This window comes from Astyanax mexicanus, chromosome 14, assembly GCF_023375975.1.
Source record: "Astyanax mexicanus isolate ESR-SI-001 chromosome 14, AstMex3_surface, whole genome shotgun sequence".
NCBI classification, from domain to species: Eukaryota; Metazoa; Chordata; class Actinopteri; order Characiformes; family Acestrorhamphidae; genus Astyanax; species Astyanax mexicanus.
The window spans coordinates 3934795-3957966 of record NC_064421.1 but is presented as its reverse complement, the minus strand read 5'-3'; the positions used below and the strand labels follow the sequence as shown (position 1 = coordinate 3957966).

Sequence of the window (23172 nt, the reverse complement as noted above, 5' to 3'; positions counted from 1 at the left end):
AAATGAGAAAAGATGCAGAGCAGTTATCACAGTTGTTTTCATGCATCTTGGCATCATGTTCTCCTCCACCAGTCTTACACACTGCTTTTGGATAACTTTATGCTACTCAATCCTGGTGCAAAAATTCAAGCAGTTCAGCTTGGTTTTTAATTTGGTTAAATCAAACCAACTCATAATTTTTTAGTGCTCTCTTATTTTTCCCAGATATGTGTATTAAGCGAAGGTGGTTTTAATGTTATGGCTGCCATTAACGCAGTAACTTGTGATGTTTCGTAGCGGCTCGCCATCTGTCTCTGTGTGCACAGCTGGAGTTTTCCGGACAACATCTGGAGCGCCCCAGATGAACGCTCAGACGAGGCCCGGCTTTCACAGGGGCTTCAGCTCCGACTTTTGTTGAAACCTTTGTTTAATGCACGGTTTTAAAGCAGCTCTAGTGCTGTATTATAGTGCAAATCTCACTAATGCCCACTGTGTTACTCAGTGCGGCCTCACTCCACTCTATTATTCACTACTACCTACAGTAGCTGCTCTATTTAGTTGTTTTTTGACCCAATCTCTTTTAACCCCTTGGTCCTACCACTTAGTTTTACCCCTGGAGGGGTAGGTTAGGGGTTAGGGGGAGAGTTGGGGCAACTTGGTCCTTCAAACTTTGATTTTTTTTAGAGGAACACTCAAAACAGAGGGCCCTGAGAATCACTGGTGAGATGGTACAACACAAACAACCAAAGAAACTAACAAATGTGAGTATTTTTCTTGTTAAAAATGACAATATCTACTATATTACCATAGTTTAATGTGTTGTTCCAGTGTTTTACCGCTATGTTCTTCATAATAAGCATTTAAAAATACATCTCAGTAGCTATCTAGCTAACTTCCTGTTTCACCTTAATCCTTTCAGACCCTGCGTCCATTACAATAAACAGCAGGTGTTTTCTTTTTTATGTTTTTTTTGCAAATAATGCTAATTAACAAGCCAATAAAAAAAATTATAGTAGCTAAGCCCCGCCCACTGCATCAGACAAAAAACAGCAACTCAGACATCAGGGCATGGTATCACTAGAGTCAACAAAGCAAATAAAAACAAATAAAAAGTAATTTTTACTACGCTTATGTGATTTTGAAGTAAAAAGGTCAAGATCAAATCCAAAATAAAAATATTAAACAGGCATTCAATGCAATTGTCATTAAAAAAGCACTTAACTTAATTAGATTTAATTTTTATTTCTCTTTAGTTTATTAAAGTCTTCTTTTGTGTGAATGGCTTCTATTTTTCACTGGATCATAATTCAGGTCTGAAAGGGTTCATCAATCAACCTATAATTTGGCTCATTGAGGCAACCCTCATTTTCAATGTAGCCAAGCATTTACAAAAAACAGGGATTGACATGACAGATAAAATAAAATAAATAAATATGAATAATAATAAATAATAAAAGTCATAATTCAAAACTATTAAACATAAAAATAATGAAAGAAACAAAAAATAAATCAAAAACTAAGAGCAGAACTAAAAGAATGAATAAAAGTTAAGAATAAATAAGTCTGAAGGTGGTTAATTATTAAATGTCTATATCCAGGACTCAGGAGTCTTCCTGAAGCTCCTGCTCTGGTAGTGGAAGGTAGTTTGGTAGTTTCATCATTGGGGAAGTCTGTATAAAAACTGTCTAGATTGAATAAAAAAAAAAGTTAATTCAAGCTAATTTCAGCTTTCCATCACAGAGGAATTAAGGAATTGACAATAATAAAGAATTGCTGCATCACCTGATCCCTTTCTGAAGACACGTGATAAAGCCCTACAGTTAACTTAAAGTTAATCAGCAGCAGCAGTTAGGTTGCTGAACTTTACCGCTCCACTGCAATAGCTATATATAAATAAATATATAAATATATATATATCTGTATCAGGGGCTTGAAGGGTTTCTCACTTCTTATGGGAACACTGTTGACAGGATAGTTTTGGTTGGTGGAATACCAGCACAACACACACTAACACCTCATACACCACCTCCATGCTAATCAGCTCCCACAGAAACACTTGTTGTCAGAGTGTAAAGGCCTTCTGAAACATGCAGTAGACTGTTTAAGCCAGCAGCTGCAAATCTGCTGTGTGTGTGTGTGTGTGTGTGTGTGTGTGTGTGTGTGTGTGTGTGAGAGTGAGTGTGTGTGTGTGTGTGTGAGTGAGTGTGTGTGTGTGAGAGAGAGAGGCTAAATTGTAGGTCAAAGGTTTTACTTTAGCTTTTGAACCATCGGCAAAAAAGAGCAACAACACTGTTTAATATCCTGGATTTTACTCTCTCTCTCCTTTACTTCTCTCTCTCTCCCTCTCTCTCTCTCTCTCCCTCTCTCTCTCTCTCTCTCTCTCTCACACACACACACACACACTGTCTCTCTGTCTCTCTTTATATTTATTTCTCTCTTTTCTCTTTCTCATTCTCTGTCTCTCTATTTCTTTTCCTTTCTTTTTATTTCTCATTCTCTATTTCTATTTCTATTCCTTTCTTTTCTCTTTCTCATTCTCTCTGCCTCTATTTCTACTTCTATTTCTTTTTCTCTTTTCTCTCTCATTCTCTGTCTCTATTTCTATTTCTTTTTCTCTCTTTTCTCTTTCTCATTCTCTCTGTCTCCCTTTCTCTTTCTTTCTCTCTCTCCTCTCTTTTCTCTTTCTCATTCTCTCTGTCTGTCTGTCTGTCTGTCTCTCTCTCTCTCTCTCTCTCCTTCCTTATTTCTTGTTCATCCTTAAAATTCCCCTGTGAACTTTTAATTTGTTATTTTATCTCTGTTCCACTTTAAATACTGCAGCCTCTGCCCTCTGTTGCACCATTTAAGGTGGAATGGGAAAAATTACGTAGCCAGCTAGCTACTGAGATAAACTACTAGTGATTGTTTAATGCTTGTTATGAAGACAATAGCCATAAAACATTGAAACTACACATTAAACTATGGTAATATAGTGAATTTCGTAACTGTTAAGAAGGAAAAATACTTACATTTCTGGGTTTATTTGGGTTGCTTGTGCTGCACCATCTTGCCAGTGATTCTCATAGGTTAAACGAGATTGGGCCTCTCTCCATCTCCATCGTCTCTTTTTGTTAGGTGAGTGATTTTGGTTGTATCTCTGTATCTGCAGGCCAGCTGCTGTCCTGCACTCCTGGCCTCCTGTAAGGCTGCGACCCCACCGATCTCCACCTAGCTTCAGCACGAAGCCTGCTGCTGCTATTGCCGGGAACGTCTGGAGAATGTAAACCCATGGTCTCTTCCTCTTTTATCAATTATTTTCTACTTAATATGTCACTTGGGATGCTTCTAGAGCTGCACAGAATCAGTTAAGCCCTTCCAATGTATAACCACATATCAGCCAATCCTCTCTTTTGGAGGAAACAGTTATTCTTTCTTTACTTTTGTAAGTAAACGCCAGGATGCACAGCCCCTGTCTGTCCCAGCTGGCTTGCATTGGACTGATTAGGCAGCTGGGAGCGGCATAAAGACCCTGCCTCAGCCTTCATTAGAGAGAGACGCTAACAGTGAGAGGAGGACTGAGGCAGATTGGAACTTATAACCTGAAATTTAACGACTTGTCCGTCGTTATGCTTCTTTAAGTTTTTTTGGGTGTTTTTTCCTGAATAAAATATGTTTGACTTCATTCAATTATAAACCAGACTGTGTGCAATCATTTCTAAAAGACTGATTAAAACACAGTCGGACTATATGCACTAAAATTAGAAAATCCTATGTTTAACAGAGTATTAACAATAAACTTTTCACTGCAGTAATCTGAGTAAACTACCAATCTGATTACTGAACATCTGATTTCAAAAACACTAAAAAAAAGTAAAACTATTAGAACATGAACATGGTGTTAAATTAAAAAGCAGTTCCTGCAAATAGAAGTAAAAACACTTTTTAATTCCTCCATCCAACCATCCACCCACCCACCCATCCACCCAAACAACCCACCCATCCACCCACCCACCCATCCACCCACCCATCCACCCAAACAACCCACCCATCCACCATCCATCCATCCATCATCCATCCACCCACCCACCCATCCACCCAAACAACCCACCCATCCACCCACCCACCCATCCACCCACCCATCCACCCACCCACCCACCCATCCACCCAAACAACCCACAACTATTAATATATGGTTATTTATTTGTTATTTATTGGAAAGGCTCAGTTGTTAATCCTTAACAGACACTGTGACGTCTGTTAACGTCATGTTCTGGTTGGAACTAGTATCGTGTCCAATGACTTTTGGCATGTCTCTGTCCACTGTGGGTGGTAATATAACCCTTCTATGACGTATTCCCATTGGTACACACTTGGCACTGTGAATCGAGGAATGGTAAATCTAAAGGTTAAACTAACCCAGTCTGTGCTTTACTGGCTCCTCAGGGGCATCAGACAGCACTGCACCGGGCAGCTGTGGTGGGAAACCGTGAGGTCATCTCCGCCCTCGTCCAGGGAGGCTGTGCCCTCGACCTGCAGGACAAGGTAATAATACAGTGCATTTATATTTTAATTTAATATTGAAGACTAAATTAAAGCTATAGAGGAACACATGCAAAAATTATTCTCTAAACAAAAAGTGCACTGTAAACCCAGAAGTAGTTTGAACTCAAATAATTTGAGTCTGTTTTACGTAAAATTGGATATTTCTAAACAATACTCAACTATTTTGAGTCAGTTGAACATTTGTGGGCACATATACTGTACTATTCAAACTCAGATATTTGAGTTGAACCAACTTATAATAACTAAGTTTAGTCTGTTGCCATTAACAGCTTCTTTTCCATTGGCTTCTGTCACAATCTATTTGCATACTGGGTGTGTCCAACAGTTTCTGACTAACACTCACCATCAGTGTGTAGTGATTCCCCCCGGACTACCTTACAAATAAATCAACTTCCTCTTTAGTTGTACTAACTTGACGTTTTAATTTATGTTAACTCAAGTTGTCATTCCCCACTACTTCACTGTTTTAAGGCAAACGGTTTCCTAAGTAAATTCAACTTTTCTGGGCTTACAGTGTGTTAAACAAAGCAGAATATGTTAGAATTATACTTAAGATTCTTCTAAATAAGAAGAAACTTATACATAAAGCTTAATAATTGAACAATATACTTGTTGATTTTCTAATTGGGATTAATTTCAATACCCCACCTTGGTTAAATTAGAGTTATACTGATAAAACAACTCTGTTATGTGAAAAAAAAGTATCTAGACATAGGCTGAGAATATAATATGCAAAAGTGGAAATAGAAATAAGTGAGAATACAAATATGATAAGTAAATTAAAATGTAAAGAAAACTGTTGATCGTTCAAAAGAACAAAATAAAACAAATTATGTTTTTAATGTGTTTAATGGGATATTCTTCACCTGAATTTTAACAGAATTTTTCCTTTTTACAGATTGTTTTAACCTCATTTTTTTATAATAAAAAAGAGGAGGAAATTATGAAAATACATAAAATAAAAAAAGACATCCACCGTAATTTTATGGTAAAATCTGATTAAGGATTGTAGGAATTTCCTATTGATGTAATGAGAAAAATATATATTGGTACAAACAATTTAAACAAATATAAACAAATTTGTACAGTATAACAAATAATGTAAAGATTACTAGCACACATTAATGAATAGTTATCCTATTTTCAATTAGCTACTGTACACATATACAAAGTGGTAAAACACGTCTGCCTTACAAAGAGATGGTCCTTTATTTAATTGCTGAGTTAAAAGGCTTTTAACCAACAAACAAACTATATACAGAAATGAAATCTCTACATGCAAACTGTGGATATTAATATCTCAAATCTTCAGCTGTATTCTGTATTCTCGAAATAAGCAAGGAAATATCTTCACGTTGCATTTTTATATCTCTAATATTAATCTACAATGTAATAAAGCATAAAGACATTTAATGAGGTGATACTGTATACTGTAACTCCTTCAGAAAATACATTATATATTAGCCTTCTAAAGTTTTTAGAAGCATATATCGACCTCCTGTATAAAATAACAGGATTTATTTCAGCAGGAGGGAAACACCGCTCTGCACGAGGTGGCGTGGCACGGTTTCAGCCAGTCTGTTAAAGTTCTGGTGAAAGCTGGAGCGAACTTGCACATTCAGAACAAGGTAAGGACATCCTACAGTACACAACTCCTGTTCTGGGTGACTATACTGTTCTACACTAATATGTTTCCTTGGGCAAGACTCCCAACGCTACATTGGCCCATCTCTGTAATAGAAATAAACCTGTAAATCTCTCTGGATAAGAGCATCAGATAAATGCCGTGAATGTAAATGTAACTCAGATAAAAACTCTTAAAACTTTATGAACATCTTATGAACATCTTTTTACAGTCTCTAGTCTGAAAGCTCTGCATCTTTTTTTGTTATTTCAGTCATTTCTCATTTTCTGTAAATAAATGCTCTAAATGACGATATTTTTATTTGGAATTTGGGAGAAATGTTGTCTGTAGTTTATAGAATAAAACAACAATGTTCATTTTACTCAAACATAAACCTATAAATAGCAAAATCAGAGAAACTGATTCAGAAACTGAAGTGGTCTCTTATTTTTTCCTGAGCTGTATATATAAAATGTATCGCAGAAATCGTATAGTGTTTATGTAATAATTTAACATAGTTAGATATTAGTGAGGGGTGTAGAAATATACTGCTGTACAGTATGAATTGAGTTATATGTGAAAGTGTACCTGATGTTTTTCAGGGAGGAAGCACTCCTCTTCATCTGGCCTGTCAGAACGGACACGCTCAGAGCGCTCGAGTGCTGCTGCTCGGAGGATCAGTTCCAGACATCAAAAACAAGGTGGGCACTAAATGTGGGCATCAGTAAATACCATGCATTATTTCTGGGTAAGATTTATTGTTTATAAAAGTTAGCTCTGCTCTTTGGGCTGTCATTGGTTATGTAAATCTTGTAAAAAATTACAGTGGCTTCCCAGTAACTTTACAGTGATTAGTCAGCAGGTTGAAGTACAGTACCTGTCAAAAAAATGTAGACACCTTAAAATCAGTGTTTTTACAGTATTTAAAAATAATTCTGCAAAATTGAGTCAGACCTAGCTTTGACTTGGGTTCTGATTCTGGCCTAAATGCTCGGCACACATCAGAGCTGATAACCGCTTTTGCTAACACAGCAGTCACTATAGTATAATACGGCATTAAAGCCAAGCTGCTTGTGCCAAAACCCCGGTTGCAGAGTATAATATGGGAATCTGCTCCTGCCAGTTGTGCAAATAATCCAGTTATCAAGTATAATATGGCAATCGGTCCAAGCTGCTTGTGCCAAAACCCCGGTTGCTGAGTATAATACATCAATTGGCCTAAAACACTTTAGCCAACACCACAGTTACCAAGTATAATATGGCAATCGGCCCAAGCTGCTTGTGCTAACAGCCCAGTTGCCAAGTATAATATAGGAATCACCCTGAGCCACCTTTACCAACACCGCAGTTACCAAGTATTATACGGCAATCGGCCCAAGCTGCTTGTGCTAACAGCCCAGTTGCCAAGTATAATATAGGAATCACCCTGAGCCACCTTTACCAACACCGCAGTTACCAAGTATTATACGGCAATCGGCCCAAGCTGCTTGTGCTAACAGCCCAGTTGCCAAGTATAATATAGGAATCACCCTGAGCCACCTTTACCAACACCGCAGTTACCAAGTATTATACGGCAATCGGCCCAAGCTGCTTGTGCCAACACCTTGGTTGCAGAGTACAATATGGGAATTGGCCCAAGCCGCTTGTGCAGACACCCCAGTTGCAGAGTATAATATGGGAATCTGCCCCTACCACTTGTGCCAATTGCCTAGTTTTAAGTATATTATGGCAATTGGCCCGAGCTTCTTCTGACAACACAATTAAGTTCAATGAATCCAATTTGAATGCTAAATGGCGTTGTTTTGCTGTCTAAAATATTAGAACTGTAAATAAAATCAAAAGAGTCAAAACTGTGAGGTAACAGTTTGGGGGATTTAAAATTAACTCATGTTACAGTGCTTGAGGTTTACGGTTTGTCAATTACATGTACTAAACTGTATTCATTTTTCAACAGTATCAATATATATATTTTTTTTCAATACAGAATAGAATATTTTATTTTAAGAGTGGACATGCAGTATATTCCCATTATGGTTTTTAAAAGGCATTCAGAAACATATCTGTGTCAGATCAAGGCTTATTTTTGTTTCAGGCAGGTGACACATGTTTACACATTGCCGCTCGGTACAATCACGTGGTGGTGGTGAAGATTCTCCTGGGTGCGTTCTGCTCTGTGGCTGAGAAAAACCAGGTCAGTTCCTCCAGCGTGCTGCCGTCTGTTCTGGATTCAGCGTGGAGACGGGTCACGGCTGTTTACTCGGGGGGTTCGGATGAATCGCGGAGGCTTTGATGTCTGTAAATCTGCTATTTGGCAGCGTGAGGTGTAAAATTAACATTATAGTCTTCTATACATTAAAGAAATATATATAAATATATTTTCTCTACTAACCTAAAAAAAATGCTGCAGCTGTTTAATCAGATATTAATGAAACATGCTAATTTAAGCTCTGGCATCTCTTGATAGAACAGCTTCAGCCAGTATGTTGTTCTATGAATCGTTTGTCCTAATGTAGTTCCACACTCCGGGTTGTCAGGTACGCAACACAATAGCTCAATAAGCAGAAATGGAGTAAAATACCAGTAAATATTTGCAGTGTGTTGATAGATAGAGACAGCTTGGATCCCAGAAGGACTACAAGACACACAGATACAGCAGATACAGAGGTTGGACAATGAAACTGAAACACCTGGTTTTAGACCACTATAATTGATTGTGGTGACGGACAGTTCTGGTGGAAACAGGAGAGTTGAGGTGCACATTGAATTCTGCGTGATTTGATCAGCCGTGGTTTTCTGTTTTTTGGATACAATCCGGGTTAGCACCCGAACATCCCTTTCAGACAGCTTCCTCTTACAGCGTCCACAGTTAATCCTGTTGGATGTGGTCGGTCCTTCTTGGTGGTATCTCGCTGACATTACCCTGGATACCGTGGCTCTTGAGGCATCACAAAGACTTGCTGTCTTGGTCACAGATGCTCCAGCAAGATGTGCACCAACAATTTGTCCTCTTTTGAACTCTGGTATGTCACACATAATGTTGTGCGCATTGCAATATTTAGAGCAGAACTGTGCTCTTACCCTGCTAATTGAACCTTCACACTCTGCTCTTACTGGTGCAATGTACAATTAATGATGATTGGCCACCAGGCTGCTCCAATTTAGCCATGAAACCTAAAATCCCACACTAAAATGACAGGTGTTTCAGTTTCATTGTCCAACCCCTGTACATAGCAGTTAATTTTCCAAGCTTCAGCCAAGGTTAGCTAACCTGAGCTATGTGTCTAATTCAACACAGGCACTACAATATTTCGTCTTGCGCTTGTTAGTGTAAATTCAGTGTCCTCAACCTGGCAACCAATATAAGCTTAAAGTATATACTGGTCCATTAAAGAGAATCTCTGTGTTGTTGATTCTTTTCACAGGTAGGAGATACTGCTCTTCACGTGGCCGCCGCCTTAAATCACAAGAAAACAGTGAGTCTGTTACTGGAGGCGGGAGCTGACTGCAGCATAAAGAACAATGTAGGTGATCTCTGGAAACATTATGTCAGTTAGTCAGTTAAAAAGAATGGCTCAGATATATGGTATGTCCACTTATTGTTGGACACTTCTTCTAATGACTGTATTCAGTGGTTGAAGGACCGACATTTACATTAATTGGAGAAGAAACCAACACCAGAACATTCTAACTGGGAGAAATGACTCGGTTATAAAGCTCCAATGAAGAGGAAGCATTAGCTGCTTATAAGGTTTTTAAACTAGCTCTTATTATATGTAATTGGCCCCTGCCATTGTCCTGACACCCCGGATGCTGGGTATAATACAGCAGTCATTTAGGTGGATGTTTTAATTGTAGCTCCTATAACCACAGACGCAGCTCCCCTTCTTTGAAAGGCATTGGATACCTGTTATATGCTAAGACAGAAGAAACTAACTTTAAAAAGAGGGTGTGGCCAAATAAGGTGGAAAAACATTTAGTTATCAGTCTATTTATATCAATTTAAAAGAAAATAAGAAGCTACTTTTTGGTGATTGTCCAAAAAAAACCCACCATTTCATCAATTTGTTTGACTGTCAGTGAATTCCTCTGTGTTCTGTAGGATGTTTCTACAGTAAAAGGCTATATATCCAGTCTTGTCAGTATATAATGTGTGTTTATATATGTCATTGTGTGTAATGAGATGCCGGTGGTGTTAACTGTTGTGTTCTCTGACAGGCAGGTCGCACAGCGCTGGATAAAGCCAGAGACAATAATAACAGAGAAGTGTCTCTTCTTCTGGCCAGATCCAACCAGGTAAATTAAAGAGCGATAGGATTTTCGGATCTTGCTCATGAATATTCATACATGCAAACATATCGCCTCTGATTGGCTAACAGCACTGCGACACCAGGAGGCAGGGAGATAGACAGCAGTTTAAAACATTTTAAAATAAAGACATTTTTACGCTAATAACAGTTTTTTGCAATGTCATATGTTACTTTACAACATGTGTAATAATGCCCTGCTAAGTGCAGTTCAGACACTGACCTAGTCTTAGAGTCTCTGTAATACACCAAATCCACTGGAGATCCTATTTAAACCTAAAGTTTCTTACACACAGAGGTGGGTAGTCCAGGTCCAGAAAGTAAAATTCCACCCCGGTGTTCTAAACATACACCTAACTATCTCAGTTGTACTTGGCTGGTGGTGTTTTTCCTCCATAGACTAATTCTAACCATTTGTTTCTTAGCTCTGAATTACTGGGTAAAGTATATAAACACTGATGTGTTATTCACACAAATAACACAGGAATTAACTGCAAGCTATTCCTAGCGCTAAAAGCTCCTATCTGACGAGACAGCAGGGTATTATTGAAAGAAACACATTAGTCCAAATATTTATGAGTTGTTATCTTGGTTTTCTACGTCTTAAGTCCTCAAATCACTGCTGCTGTCCATTTTCCCGCCTATTCATGCCGTTCTTTCCATTCTCCTCGCCATCTTTTTTTCCTTCTGTTTGACATTAAAATGGTCAGAATGGTATTGCAGTTAGTTGGATATGTATCGTATTTCAATATCACATATTAAAGTGACCCAAATTGGTATTGAAAATGTTTTAAAAAAGTGATATAATTACCCACCAGAAAGTCCTTTACTTGGTTTCATATTCTAAAAAGAAACAGAAAGACATGATAGATTAATACATGTTTCATCAGTGCAATAGTTAATTGTTTCCATTAATTCAGTTTTTTTAGTGTGCATACTTTGATATGGTCTACAAATTCTAATTCATTTTATTTAAATTGTCAGATTCAGTGTGTGATTTTCTGTTTACACACCTGTGTTACATTAAATGCTTAATTAAACAGTTTAAATTCAACCAAAAAAGCCCAGACACAACAGATTAAATATTTACTCACTAAATTTAGTACTTCCCACGGCCTTTTAAACCTCATGTTTAGCTGTTTTTCTGTTGTTTTTAGAGGTGGAGGACATGGCAGAAATAATCATTGACTAATCGACTAATCGAAAAAATAATCATCAAATTAGTCGACTACCAAAATAATCATTAGATGCAGCCCTACTATTAATGTAATTGTTATTGTGTAGGTTCAGAGGTTCACACGCGGCAGGACTGTGAGGAAGAGGAGGGATGTACTGAGAGCTCAGAGAAGAGCCCAGTCTGTACCCCGAGATGAGGTGCTACCTGGCAAGGTAAGAATTATATATAATACAAAAAAACACCATAAGAGTTTCTGTCGATTAATCGCATTTGTTCTTCTTAAGACGCAAGTTTTTATAGTGGATACATAGTAGTGTTAATTAAAATACTCGTATATACTTGTGTGTTTGAGGGGAGATAAAGCCAATATGGGGCGCTAGAATAAAGAATACATGATAAAATGGATAGAGGAAACCCTTTTTACTTTATTTTAAACATCTCAGCTTGATTGTAAGGATTTCTGAATTAGAACTTAATTAGTTGGGTATAAAAAAAAACAAAAAAAAAAACATTTTCACACCTGTAGTTGTGAAAGTTTCTATGATCCGGATCAGTTGATGAGTTTATTTTGATGTGTTTATTTGGGGCTTCAGTTTCTCCCGCTGTTTGGTTTGGTTTCACACAGGCATAAAAACCTAAACGCATCAAAATGTGCACCAATAAACCACGCAAGCACATCATATTCTCTGATTGGTCAGAGCTGTCTGGTGCAGGAAAGAAGCAAGAAAGTAAATATATAGAGCATACATCTGTGCAGAGTGAAGCTGCTTTAACACAGAGCGCTGAAAATGTTCCACTGTCAGTGAACGCTGCACATACCGTGCTCAGTGTGTAAACAGCATGGAGCAGCAGAGACAGCATTAGTTCATAGCTGTGGTAATTAGTGTTTTCTGACGGGGCCTGAGCAGATTACGACAGAGGTTGGGGTCAAACTTGGTGGTAACTGAATCATGTGCATTAATGCTTTAACGTTGCCAGCTCTAAATATAACACATGCATACACATGTTTCCTTTAACCCACATGTAGATGATCAGTAAAGACATGTAGAAATGCATGAAAAAAGAAGGACATTTCCAGATAACAGCTAACAGATTATTTCAAGTGTCCTATCATTTACATGGGGTAGATTTTTCCCAAGTTAAAGTAGCTAAAAGCATTAATTAGATATGAACAAGTGTCCACAGTCTTTTGGACAAAAAAATTAAAGATCACTTAAAAATGAGTTTCTTTGATTTTACCAAATTGAAAAGCTCTGGAATATAATCAAGAGGAAGATGGATGATCACAAACCATCAAACCACCAAGCTGAACTGCTTGAATTTTTGCACCAGGAGTAAAGCAGCATAAAGTTATCCAAAAGCAGTGTGTAAGACTGGTGGAGGAGAACATGATGCCAAGATGCATGTAAAATTACAGCTTGAAACTCACTGCAGCGCTGCATTGAGGTGTAATAGGAGGAATAGCGGTGCTCTCGTGTCTGTGCCGGAGCTCCTCTGAGCTCAAACCAGACTCTGTAAGTTTTCCGAGGCGGCCGCGACCAACACTCGCGAGAACTGCGACCTGCTTTCCGACCTTTAGTTCTAACAGTTCTACAAGGACTACTGGTTAATTCTTTACAAACTAACATACAGACACTCTGGCAGAAGCTGGAAAGAGACGGAATATGTCTGTGAAAGCCAGAAAACGAGAAAGAGAAACTAATCCGCCTGAAACATTTATTACACTCTACAACTGTAGGGGGAGCCCACGAGCAAAAAATCTCAATCCTACCTAGTGGAGCTTTAAAACTTTATGAATATGAACTTGTTTTCTTTGCATTATTTGAGGTCATGAATGATCTTTTTGTGTTATTTCAACCATTTCTGTATATGGCTCATATTCTGTAAATAAATGCTTTAAAGAAATGTTGTCTGTAGTTTATAGAATAAAACAACATTTATTTTTTTTCCAGAGCTGTATATAGTGTAGTACGAGCTGTGTGTCTATGTGTGTGGATCTGGATTACCATTTATCACTCAATATTTGTATGGTTATGGGTGGGATAAGAAGCAATTGGCACGAGGACTAATCTCCTATAGTCCACACTAAAAGGCCAGCGGTCATGTGGCGGGAGCTCACAGTAATCCCTCACATACTGAAGGCTCTGGACGTTCTGCAGGACAGTCCATCGGTGGGCGAGGACACGCACAGCAGCGACCGCGTGATTCGCAGGATCGCACATCCTTTGGGAAACACCACGTCCAGCCCTCACACCAGGAGGAAGATCAGGAGGCATAAAGAGAGGGTGAGAATGTGATTTTAATTCATTAATTACATATTATGTAATTTACAATCATTATACAAAAGCATTTGGACGTTAAACTGTGGGCAAGTCTCCTGAACATGGATTAACCCAGCCTAGTGAATCAATCGCCATTAAAAATCCCATTTACTCCAGGCTTATTGCTAATCTGTGTCGGGAAACTGGCCATACGTCTCATAATAGCTTTATGTTTGGATAATAAACCAGTCAGAACACACTTCCCAGAGAGAGACCCTCCTACAGACAGCAACCAAGCGACCTGGACACAGCAGCTCCAGCCCTCAGGAAGAGGAACGGCATCCAAACGGAAACGCGTACCAGCTTTACACCCTGTACCGGGACATAGATGGGTGCATAAAACAGGTAATGTGCTATAATAATAATAATGGCTAATATAATTTATAGTATAGGGCTCTGTGTTGCTCTGTATTGCTGATATGATACATACAATTATGATACAGGGCTTACAATTCGGTATATAGAGATATATTGTATATAAAGGAACACATAAGGAATCATGTAGTAACTTAAAAGTGTTAAACAAACCAAAATAACTTGTTAACTTGCAGTTTCTGAGGCTGAAAACTCAGCCTAATGAACTTAACCTTTACAACAGAGGGAACTCTTGGCGAACCTGATAAGTGCCGGTTTCATCATTATAATGTTTTTGATGTTTTTTGTAAAGTGACTGCACTTGAGGATACTTTGAAAGTTCTTTAAATTCTTATTTTCAGATTGACTGACCTTCATTTTTTCTTAAAGTCATTTTTTTCTTTACTCGAGTTGAGGACCGTATTTTGCGCACTATAAGCTGCACTTAAAATCCTTAAATTTTCCCAAAAATCATTAGTGCTCTTTATAATCCGGTGCTTATTATGTATGAATTCTACCAGTCAGGTATTAAGTAGCAGTAAAGCCACTCCACCTGAAGTACAAAGTTATACAGGAGTTTCAGACTCGAGACTGGAGCAGCATTAGCATTAGCCGCTAACTGCGCTAAGTGCTAGCCCTTTTGCAATTCAGCTTGCTAGCTTATATCGCCCTGGCTTACCACAACACTCAGGATTCCTCAGTGTAGCGCTGTCAGGCGGCATTTAATAGCGGTTAGCCGCTAATGCTAATACTGCTCACTCATCTGTGTAGATTAACATCCAGCACTCGTTTGATTTTGAAAGAAAATGTTTTTTAAGAATTGCAGTTTTGTTTACTTAACTTAGCGTTTAGTTAGTCCCCCACCAGCACCCAGCAGCGAACCTGCTAAATTAGACTGAAAACATGGCGACACCGCTGTTCCTTACTAGTGTCACATAATGTGCCTTATAATATGGTGCGCCTTATAATAGCGGTAGTTCTTGCTATAATGTGGATTCGAACATTACTCAAATATTCACTATTCACTGTATACTTGTATACAACTTTACAGCTGATGCTCTTAAACACTTTATTAAGAGACAAGAAATTCAAGTAATTAACTCTTGGCGAGTTCAGCAGCACAGCTGTTAACTGAAAGCCTGAATTCCAGGGGACTCTACCTCATGTTTAGCTGCATACGTTCTAATAGCAATAGTAGTTTTTTTTACAGTGTAAACTCTCTCACTGTTATAATAACAGGATTAGGATTAAAACTTCTGAACACTACTGTAATTATACTCGTGCATTTCTTTATTATGGGACAATCATTATGTTACTAATACAGGCACCTGCTAATGGCTGTAACTGCAAACCCTTAATCAAGAAACTGGAGCACCAGCTGAAAGCCACCAAGAAGGAGATGAGGTCTCAGATCCACATGGTTCAGGAGCAGATGAACTGCAAACTGGGGAGAATAGACTGTCAGAGCAAACAGCAGGTCTGTACCTTCACTCTCATTACTATATAGCAGTGGATCTCCATTTCTAATATACTGTATACGTCTTCATACCTGTTCTAGATTAAAGTTCTGGAGAAGATGACGCAGGAGCGAGTATCTGCTGAGAGGATGGAGTGCCGTTACCGCATCAATCAGAGAGCCACTTTGGAGAGAACGGAGAACCAGACGAGACAGGTAGTAGCAAAAAAAAACATATTTTTCAGACTATAAGCGCTTAAAATCCTTTAATTTTCCCAAAAGATTCTTATAATCCAGTGCTCCTTATGTATGAATTCTATCAGTCAGGTATTAAGGAGCAGTAAAGCCACTTAAAGCTGAAGTACAGAGTTATACAGCAGTTTCAGTTTAGTTCTCCAGCACAGAGACTGAAGTAGCATTAGCATTAGCCGCTAACCGTGCTGGCTATTTCCCTGTTCAGAGGTGAGTGTTATCAGCCTGTTGCCTGCTCTCTACCCCGGCTAGCACTGCTGGAGTGGTTAGCTACTAATGCTAATGCTAATGCTCCAGCCTTAGTGCTGGAGAATTTGGAAAAATCTAAGCTTACTCTAAATAAAGGGAAGCGCTTTACTCACCCAAGTAAACAATTTTCAGGAGAGAAATCTGTGTAGATTAACATCCAGCGCTCGAATGACATTAAAAGAAAGTGTTTTTTGATTACATTTATTACATTATTTTATTTTTGTTTTACTTTACTGAGCTTTATTTAGTTACTTATTTAGACTTATTTAGACTAGAGTAGCATTAGCATTAGCTGCTAACCGTGCTCGCTATTTCCCTGTTCAGAGGAGAGAATTATCAGCCTGTTGCCAGCTCTCTACCCCGGCTAGCACTGCTGGAGCGGTTAGCTGCTAATGCTAATGCTAATGCTCCAGCCTTAGTGCTGGAGAATTTGGAGAAATCTAAGCTTACTCTAAATAAAGGGAAGCACTTTACTCACTCTACACTTTATTTAGTTACTTATTTAGACTTATTTAGACTAGAGTAGCATTAGCTGCTAACTGCTATTTCCCCGTTTAGATATGAATATCATTGGCCTGTAGCCTGCTCTTTACCCCGGCTAGCACTGCTGGAGCAGTTAGCCGCTAATGCTAATACTCCAGCTTTAGTGCTGGAGATATTTGGTAATCTAAGCTTACTGTAAATAAAGGGAAGCATTTTACTCACCAAAAATAAACAGTTTTTAGGAGAGAAATCTTTGTAGATTAACATCCAGCACTCTTTTGACTTTAAAATAAAGTATTTTTTATTACAGTTTTTCTTTACTTTACTGAGCTTTATTTAGTTACTTATTTAGACTTATTTAGACTAGAGTAGTAGAGTAGCATTAGCATTAGCCGCTCAATGCTATTTCCCCGTTCAGATATGAATATCACCGGCCTGTAGCCTGCTCTTTACCCCGGCTAGCACTGCTGGAGCAGTTAGCCGCTAATGCTAATGCTCCAGCCTTAGTGCTGGAGAAATGTGGTAATCTTATCATACTGTAAATAAAGGGAAGCACTTTACTCACCAAAAATAAACAGATTTCAGGAGAGAAATCCTGATATATCAGTGCAGTGTTTTATAGAGATGAGGATTTCATTTTCCAGCAGGACTTGGCACACTGCCCACACTGCCAAAAGTACCAGTTGATCATATATAATGTTAAAATTTTCTGGGACACTGATTTTTTGTTTTTTATTGGCTGCAAGCTTCAAAATCATTAACTATAAAAGAAATAAAGGATTAAAATAGATCACTCTGTATGTAATACATCTATATACCGCATTTTGTACACTATAAGGTGCAAAGTCCAAAGCTTCATAATCATCATATATAGTACATATATTAATCTGAGTCTAATCTAAGTTGTGTCTGTATGTGTTAAGCAGGCGTCTGCAGCCGGCGAGGTGAAAAACTGGTGCATGTCGAAGCTGCAGGAGATGGAGGTGCAGCTACCAGCAGAATCTGGGTACTATAAACTGGTCCAGTCTCCTTCAACTGATCATTCAGTGCTGGAGACTGACCCAGAGCGTCTCCCGCTGCTGTCGGTCATCTCTGCGGACAGCGGCAGCTCTCTGGCCACCTACGTCAATCTGTTACCAAACCCTGCAGCCACAGGTTCTGCTGGGAAAAGCCCAGAGTTTGATGATCTTCAGGGAAGGAAATATTTTGAGGTGAAGCTGGACGGATCACCCAGTAGACCAACATGTCTGTCGGGTATGTGAATACTTTTTTTTATCTTTTTTGTTTTACACCTACGCTATATTGCCTATAAAAGTATCCTGGTCTTTGCTTTCAAACTTCTTGAAATTCGTCTTTTCAAATTGACTGACCAAGTATTTTAATTTCTTTATTTAGTTGAGTATTTGAACATTACTCAAATAAAGCTATTCACTGTATACCTGTAACTCTACCTCTTCACTACTTTACAGTAGCAGAGGGAAGCATGAATGCTGTAAGATTTTGTGGGAAAACACTGCTATACTGACTTTAGACTTGATAATAAAACACAGTGGATCAACACCAGCAGATGACAGACATGTCTCTCCAAACCATCACTGATTTGTGGACACTCAAGCAGCTTGGCCTGTGTGTCTCTCCACTCTTCTCCAGACTCTGCTCCCTTGATTTACTAATAAAATGCCAAATTTATTGTGATCAGTGATGGTTTGGAGAGACATGTCAAGTGCTGGTGTGGTTAAATGACCAATTTATGCAGTTTAAGCCGTTTTCTATAAGCTATATTGGGATAATTGCTATTGGTTGAGAGATGTGACAGTAATGTGATATTTTCCACTCTTTTACAGACAATTACCAGAACATATCACAGCACTGTGCCACGCCGCCCATCCCAGCCCATCCCGTAAACCCACACAGACCCCTCATCAGACAGCTGGCCAACGCTGACCCCCAGTGGCTGAACCCAGAACAGAGAGAGTCTGAGTGCAGACGGGGTCAGAGCGAGGAGCTGAGCTACAGCAGCACCAGCAGCAGCCTGTCCCCGTCCAGCAGGGGCTTCGACGACAGCGACCCCGAGCCCTCCAGACTCCAGGCCTGGCACCACCGCAAGCACCTGAGGGACCGGATCAGAGCCCACCGAGCCAACGCCCAGCCGGGCAGCACCCTGCACACCCTGGAGTTCTTCACCGAGCGGCCCCCGGAGCCCTCCTTCATCCAGGAGAGGGCCAACCTGCACGCCGTGGAGGTCACCCAGCGCTTCTTCGAGACGGTGTCCACGCAGCTGGAGCGCTGGTACGAGAGGAAGATCCAGGAAGCACAGAGAGCCGTGGAGCACAGGGCACAGCAGGACAGAGCCGGCCTGCTGCATCGCATCGACGCCCTGGAGGAGGAGCTCCGGAGACTGAGGGCCAGAGAGCCTAATGACTGCTTAAACCCTTAAAACCCTACAGACGGACTTTACGGCCAAAATCGCACCTTGTGTTCTCAGCTTAATTACTCAGGAAACCCTTCACACATAAACCTAATCCATATATGGTTAGAAAGGGCGGAGCTTACTCTTTCTAAAAATAGTGATGAATAACATCCCAGTGCGGTAAAGCTAAATCTACAAGAAACCCATTGAGAAAAACACCTAAAAAAGTGAAAAATCTCCTTCCCCAACCAATATTTAATATTTACCTTTAGTGCTTCAAACATATTTATATGATGTTTCAAACCAAATAATATCAGTAAATAAAGACTCAAAAGAAAAAACACAGAAAAAACGTGTGAAACTACCTGCTTTACTCAAACTAAAGCTAGGTATGTTGTGCGCACTACTTTATATCGTTTTTATTTTACTCGCACATTTTTACTAAGTAGTTATTTTGCACTAAACTAAATTTTTATTTATTTAGACTAAAAAGTTTACATTTTTGTATATATTTATTTATTTTCTTTGTGTGTCCTGACTCTCATATACACTCTAGTCTAAGCATTTTTGAAAAGATATCTTAGGTGTGAATATATTTAAAGTCTATACATTAAAAAAATGAGTAAAAAAAAACAACTAGTTTTTATACAGATTCTCTCCAAAAAACCTAATGTAGCATATTTAGAGTGGCGCTGCCACTTTGGTCGGGAGATTGCTAGTTTGAATCCTGGTCATGCAGCTTGCCATCAGCTGCCGGAGCCCTGAAAGAGCACAATTGGTCTTGCTCTCTCTCTCTGGGTGAGTACAGTAGATGGCGCTCTTTCCCCTCATCGCTCCTAGGGTGATGTGGATCAGCACAAGGCTGTGTCTGTGAGCTGATGTATCGGAACCGATTCGCTGCGCTTTCCTTTGAGCGTTAGCGCTGTGATGCTACTTAGCAGTTGCAAAAGAGGCGGAGTCTGACTTCACATCACTAGTGATAGGGGGAGTCTTATTGAGTGGGTTGGGTAATTGGCCGTGTAAATTGGGGAGAAAATGGGATGAATATAAATGTGATTTAAAATAAAAGCACAAAAATATTAAATTATTATAATTATTATTATAATAATAATTATTATTATATGGTAATTTATGTGTTTATTGAGAGCAACCCACTCCACACAAGAAGGATGCCAAAAATAGCTTTTAGAGGATCTACACTCAGGATTTGTTGATTTACATAAAGTTGAAAAGGCTACAAAGGCAAACTATTTACAAATGGAGACAATTTGGGACTGTGGCTACCCAGACAAAATTGCCCCTAGAGCACAGCAGAGACTCATCTATGAGGTAAAGAAATTCTGAGTGAAATAACTGCATGTCTGAAATTCCTCAGTGGTACTGGCAAAATCTTTTTTGAGATTGAAGTGCTGTAAGATTGAATTGCTGCTCTGATAAAGATCACACTAAAAACATCATGCTAACTGTATAACATGGTTGAGGGAACATCAGGATGTGGGTCTGCTTTGGTGTATTAGGGTCTGGACAGCTAAAAATCACTGAGGGAAAGATTAATTATTATAGGATATTGTGAGAGTGTCTGTACATCAGATGAAACCCTGTAGATGTTGGATCACGCAACAGGACAATGACCCAAAACTTATTATATGTTTTGGAGTACTAGTCAGATTTATTCAATGTTGGCATTGTAAAAAAACGATATGGACACAGTCTGATGCTAATAATATGTATTTCTTAAAACAAAAATAAAATACAAATAGTAAGTAACTGAATACAGGATGCAGTTTTGTTTTTTCTAGATTGTGAAAATATTTAACTTCTTTCCTATGCTTGGAATTATGCTTCTTATTTTCTCTGTTTGTATTGGAAAGGCAAAACTAATTAATAAAAAAAAGCCAGACCTGTCAGTTACCCATCCATAATGCTGTAACATGTATATATAATATGATATATACAGCTCTGAAAAAAAATAAGAGACCACTTCAGTTTCTGAATCAGATTTTGCTATTTATAGGTTTATGTTTGAGTATTTAAGCATTCATTTAGAGCATTTATTTGCAGAAAATGAAATGAAATGAAAAGATGCAGAGCTTTGAGATCTCAAATAATGCAAAGAAAACAAGTTCATATTCATAAAGTTTTAAGAGTTCAGAAATTAATATTTGGTGGAATAACCCTGGTTAGTTTTTAATCACATTTTTCATGCATCTTGGCATCATGTTCTCCTCCATCAGTCTTACACACTGATTTTGGATAACTTTATGCTGCTTTACTCCTGGTGCAAAAATTCAAGCAGTTCAGTTTGGTGGTTTGATGGCTTGTGATCATCCATCTTCCTCTTGATTATATTCCAGAGGCTTTTAATTTGGTAAAATCAAAGAAACTCATCATTTTTAAGTGGTGTCATATTTTAAGAGTAAATTCTTCTCTAAACTTTAAAGTAATACAATTAGCAGATTCTAAGATTTTTTTTATATAATAATGACTCAAGATAGCAGCGTGTAACTCTACTCAGACTTTACACAGATGTTCTATTGTAAATATCCGTGGGTGAGGGGAATCTCATTATCTGCAAACAGGCAGATCAGGACTGCACGAGTTGGTATTGACCCGCATGGATCAGTGGGAAATAATCTATCACTATAGTGGGGGCAGGGGAGGAGAGCGATGCCCTGGAACTGCCAGCCCAGCCAACAACACCAGCCAAACAACAATCAGAATATGAGCGCAGGGGAAGAGTAGTTTCTAAATTTAAAGACATCAGCAGCTAAAGGACTTAAACCATCCTGAGATAACCTATTATATCCTGGAATAATATATTAGTAACTGTAAATACTAGTGCATCTTAAAAAATTTAAATATCATTGAAAAGTTACTTTATTTCAGTAATTCAGTTCAGAAACTTCCGTTTCTCTACTATTTATAGGTTTATGTTTGAGTAAAATGAACATTGTTGTTTTATTCTATAAACTACAGACAATATTTCTCCCAAATTCCAAATAAAAATATTCTCATTTAGTGCTTTTATTTGCAGAAAATGAGAAATGGCTGAAATAACAAAAAATATGCAGAGCTTTCAGACCTCAAATAATGCAAAGAAAACAAGTTTATATTTATAAAGTTTTAAGAGTTCAGAAATCAATATTTGGTGGAATAACCCTGGTTAGTTTTTAATCACAGTTTTCATGCATCTTGGCATCATGTTCTCCTCCACCAGTCTTACACACTGCTTTTGGATAACTTTATGCTGCTTTACTCCTGGTGCGAAAATTCAAGCAGTTCAGCTTGGTTTGATGGCCTGGGATCATCCTTCTTCCTCATGATTTTAAAGTGGTCTCTTATTTTTTTTTCATATCTGTAGATGTATTACACACAGAGTGATCTAATTTAAATGTTTAATTTTATTATTGTTAATGATTATGGCTTACAGCCAATAAAAACTCAAAAATCATTGTCTCAGAAAATTTTAATATTATATAAGACCAGTTGGTACTTTTGGCAGTGTGCCAAGTCCTGCTGGAAAATGAAAACCGCATCTCCGTAAAAGTTGTCAGCAGCAGAGGGAAGCATGAAGTGCTGTAAGATTTTGTGGGAAAAAAACTGCACTGACTTTAGACTTGATAATAAAACACAGTGGATTAACACCAGCAGATGACAGACATGTCTCTCCAAACCAAAAGCCATATTATGAAAATCAGGAAATACTCAACTAAGTAAAGAAAATGTTACTTTAAGAAATGAAGGTTTGTCAATTCAAAACATTTCAAGAGAGAATCTGAAAGCATGCTCAAGTGGAGTCGCAAAGACTATCAAAAACATTATAATGATAAAACTGGCCCTCATCAGGACCTCCCCAGGAAAGGAAGAGAAAGAGTTACCAGCCTCAGAAGCCATAAGTTAACAGCTCCCCAGATAAGAGCATCTAAATGCTTTTTCACTGAGTATTTTGGTTTGTTTAACACTTTTAAGTTACTACATGATTCCTTATGTGTTCCTTTATAATCTGGATCACTTTTGGATG

At 38.5% G+C, this 23172-nt stretch overlaps 1 protein-coding gene across 1 annotated transcript; it reads left to right on the top strand.

The window, feature by feature from the left end:
- The first annotated feature begins 3416 nt into the window (after nucleotides 1–3416).
- Nucleotides 3417–21547, top strand: ankrd6a (ankyrin repeat domain 6a). Its single transcript, XM_049464267.1, has 14 exons — nucleotides 3417–3476; nucleotides 4402–4500; nucleotides 6036–6149; nucleotides 6748–6846; nucleotides 8238–8336; nucleotides 9568–9666; nucleotides 10361–10438; nucleotides 11734–11838; nucleotides 13786–13911; nucleotides 14137–14292; nucleotides 15626–15778; nucleotides 15860–15973; nucleotides 17668–17995; nucleotides 18586–21547. The coding sequence occupies exons 1-14, from the start codon at nucleotides 3417–3419 to the stop codon at nucleotides 19176–19178; spliced, it is 2223 nt and encodes a 740-aa protein (XP_049320224.1). The 3' UTR covers nucleotides 19179–21547.
- The last annotated feature ends 1625 nt before the right edge of the window (nucleotides 21548–23172 follow it).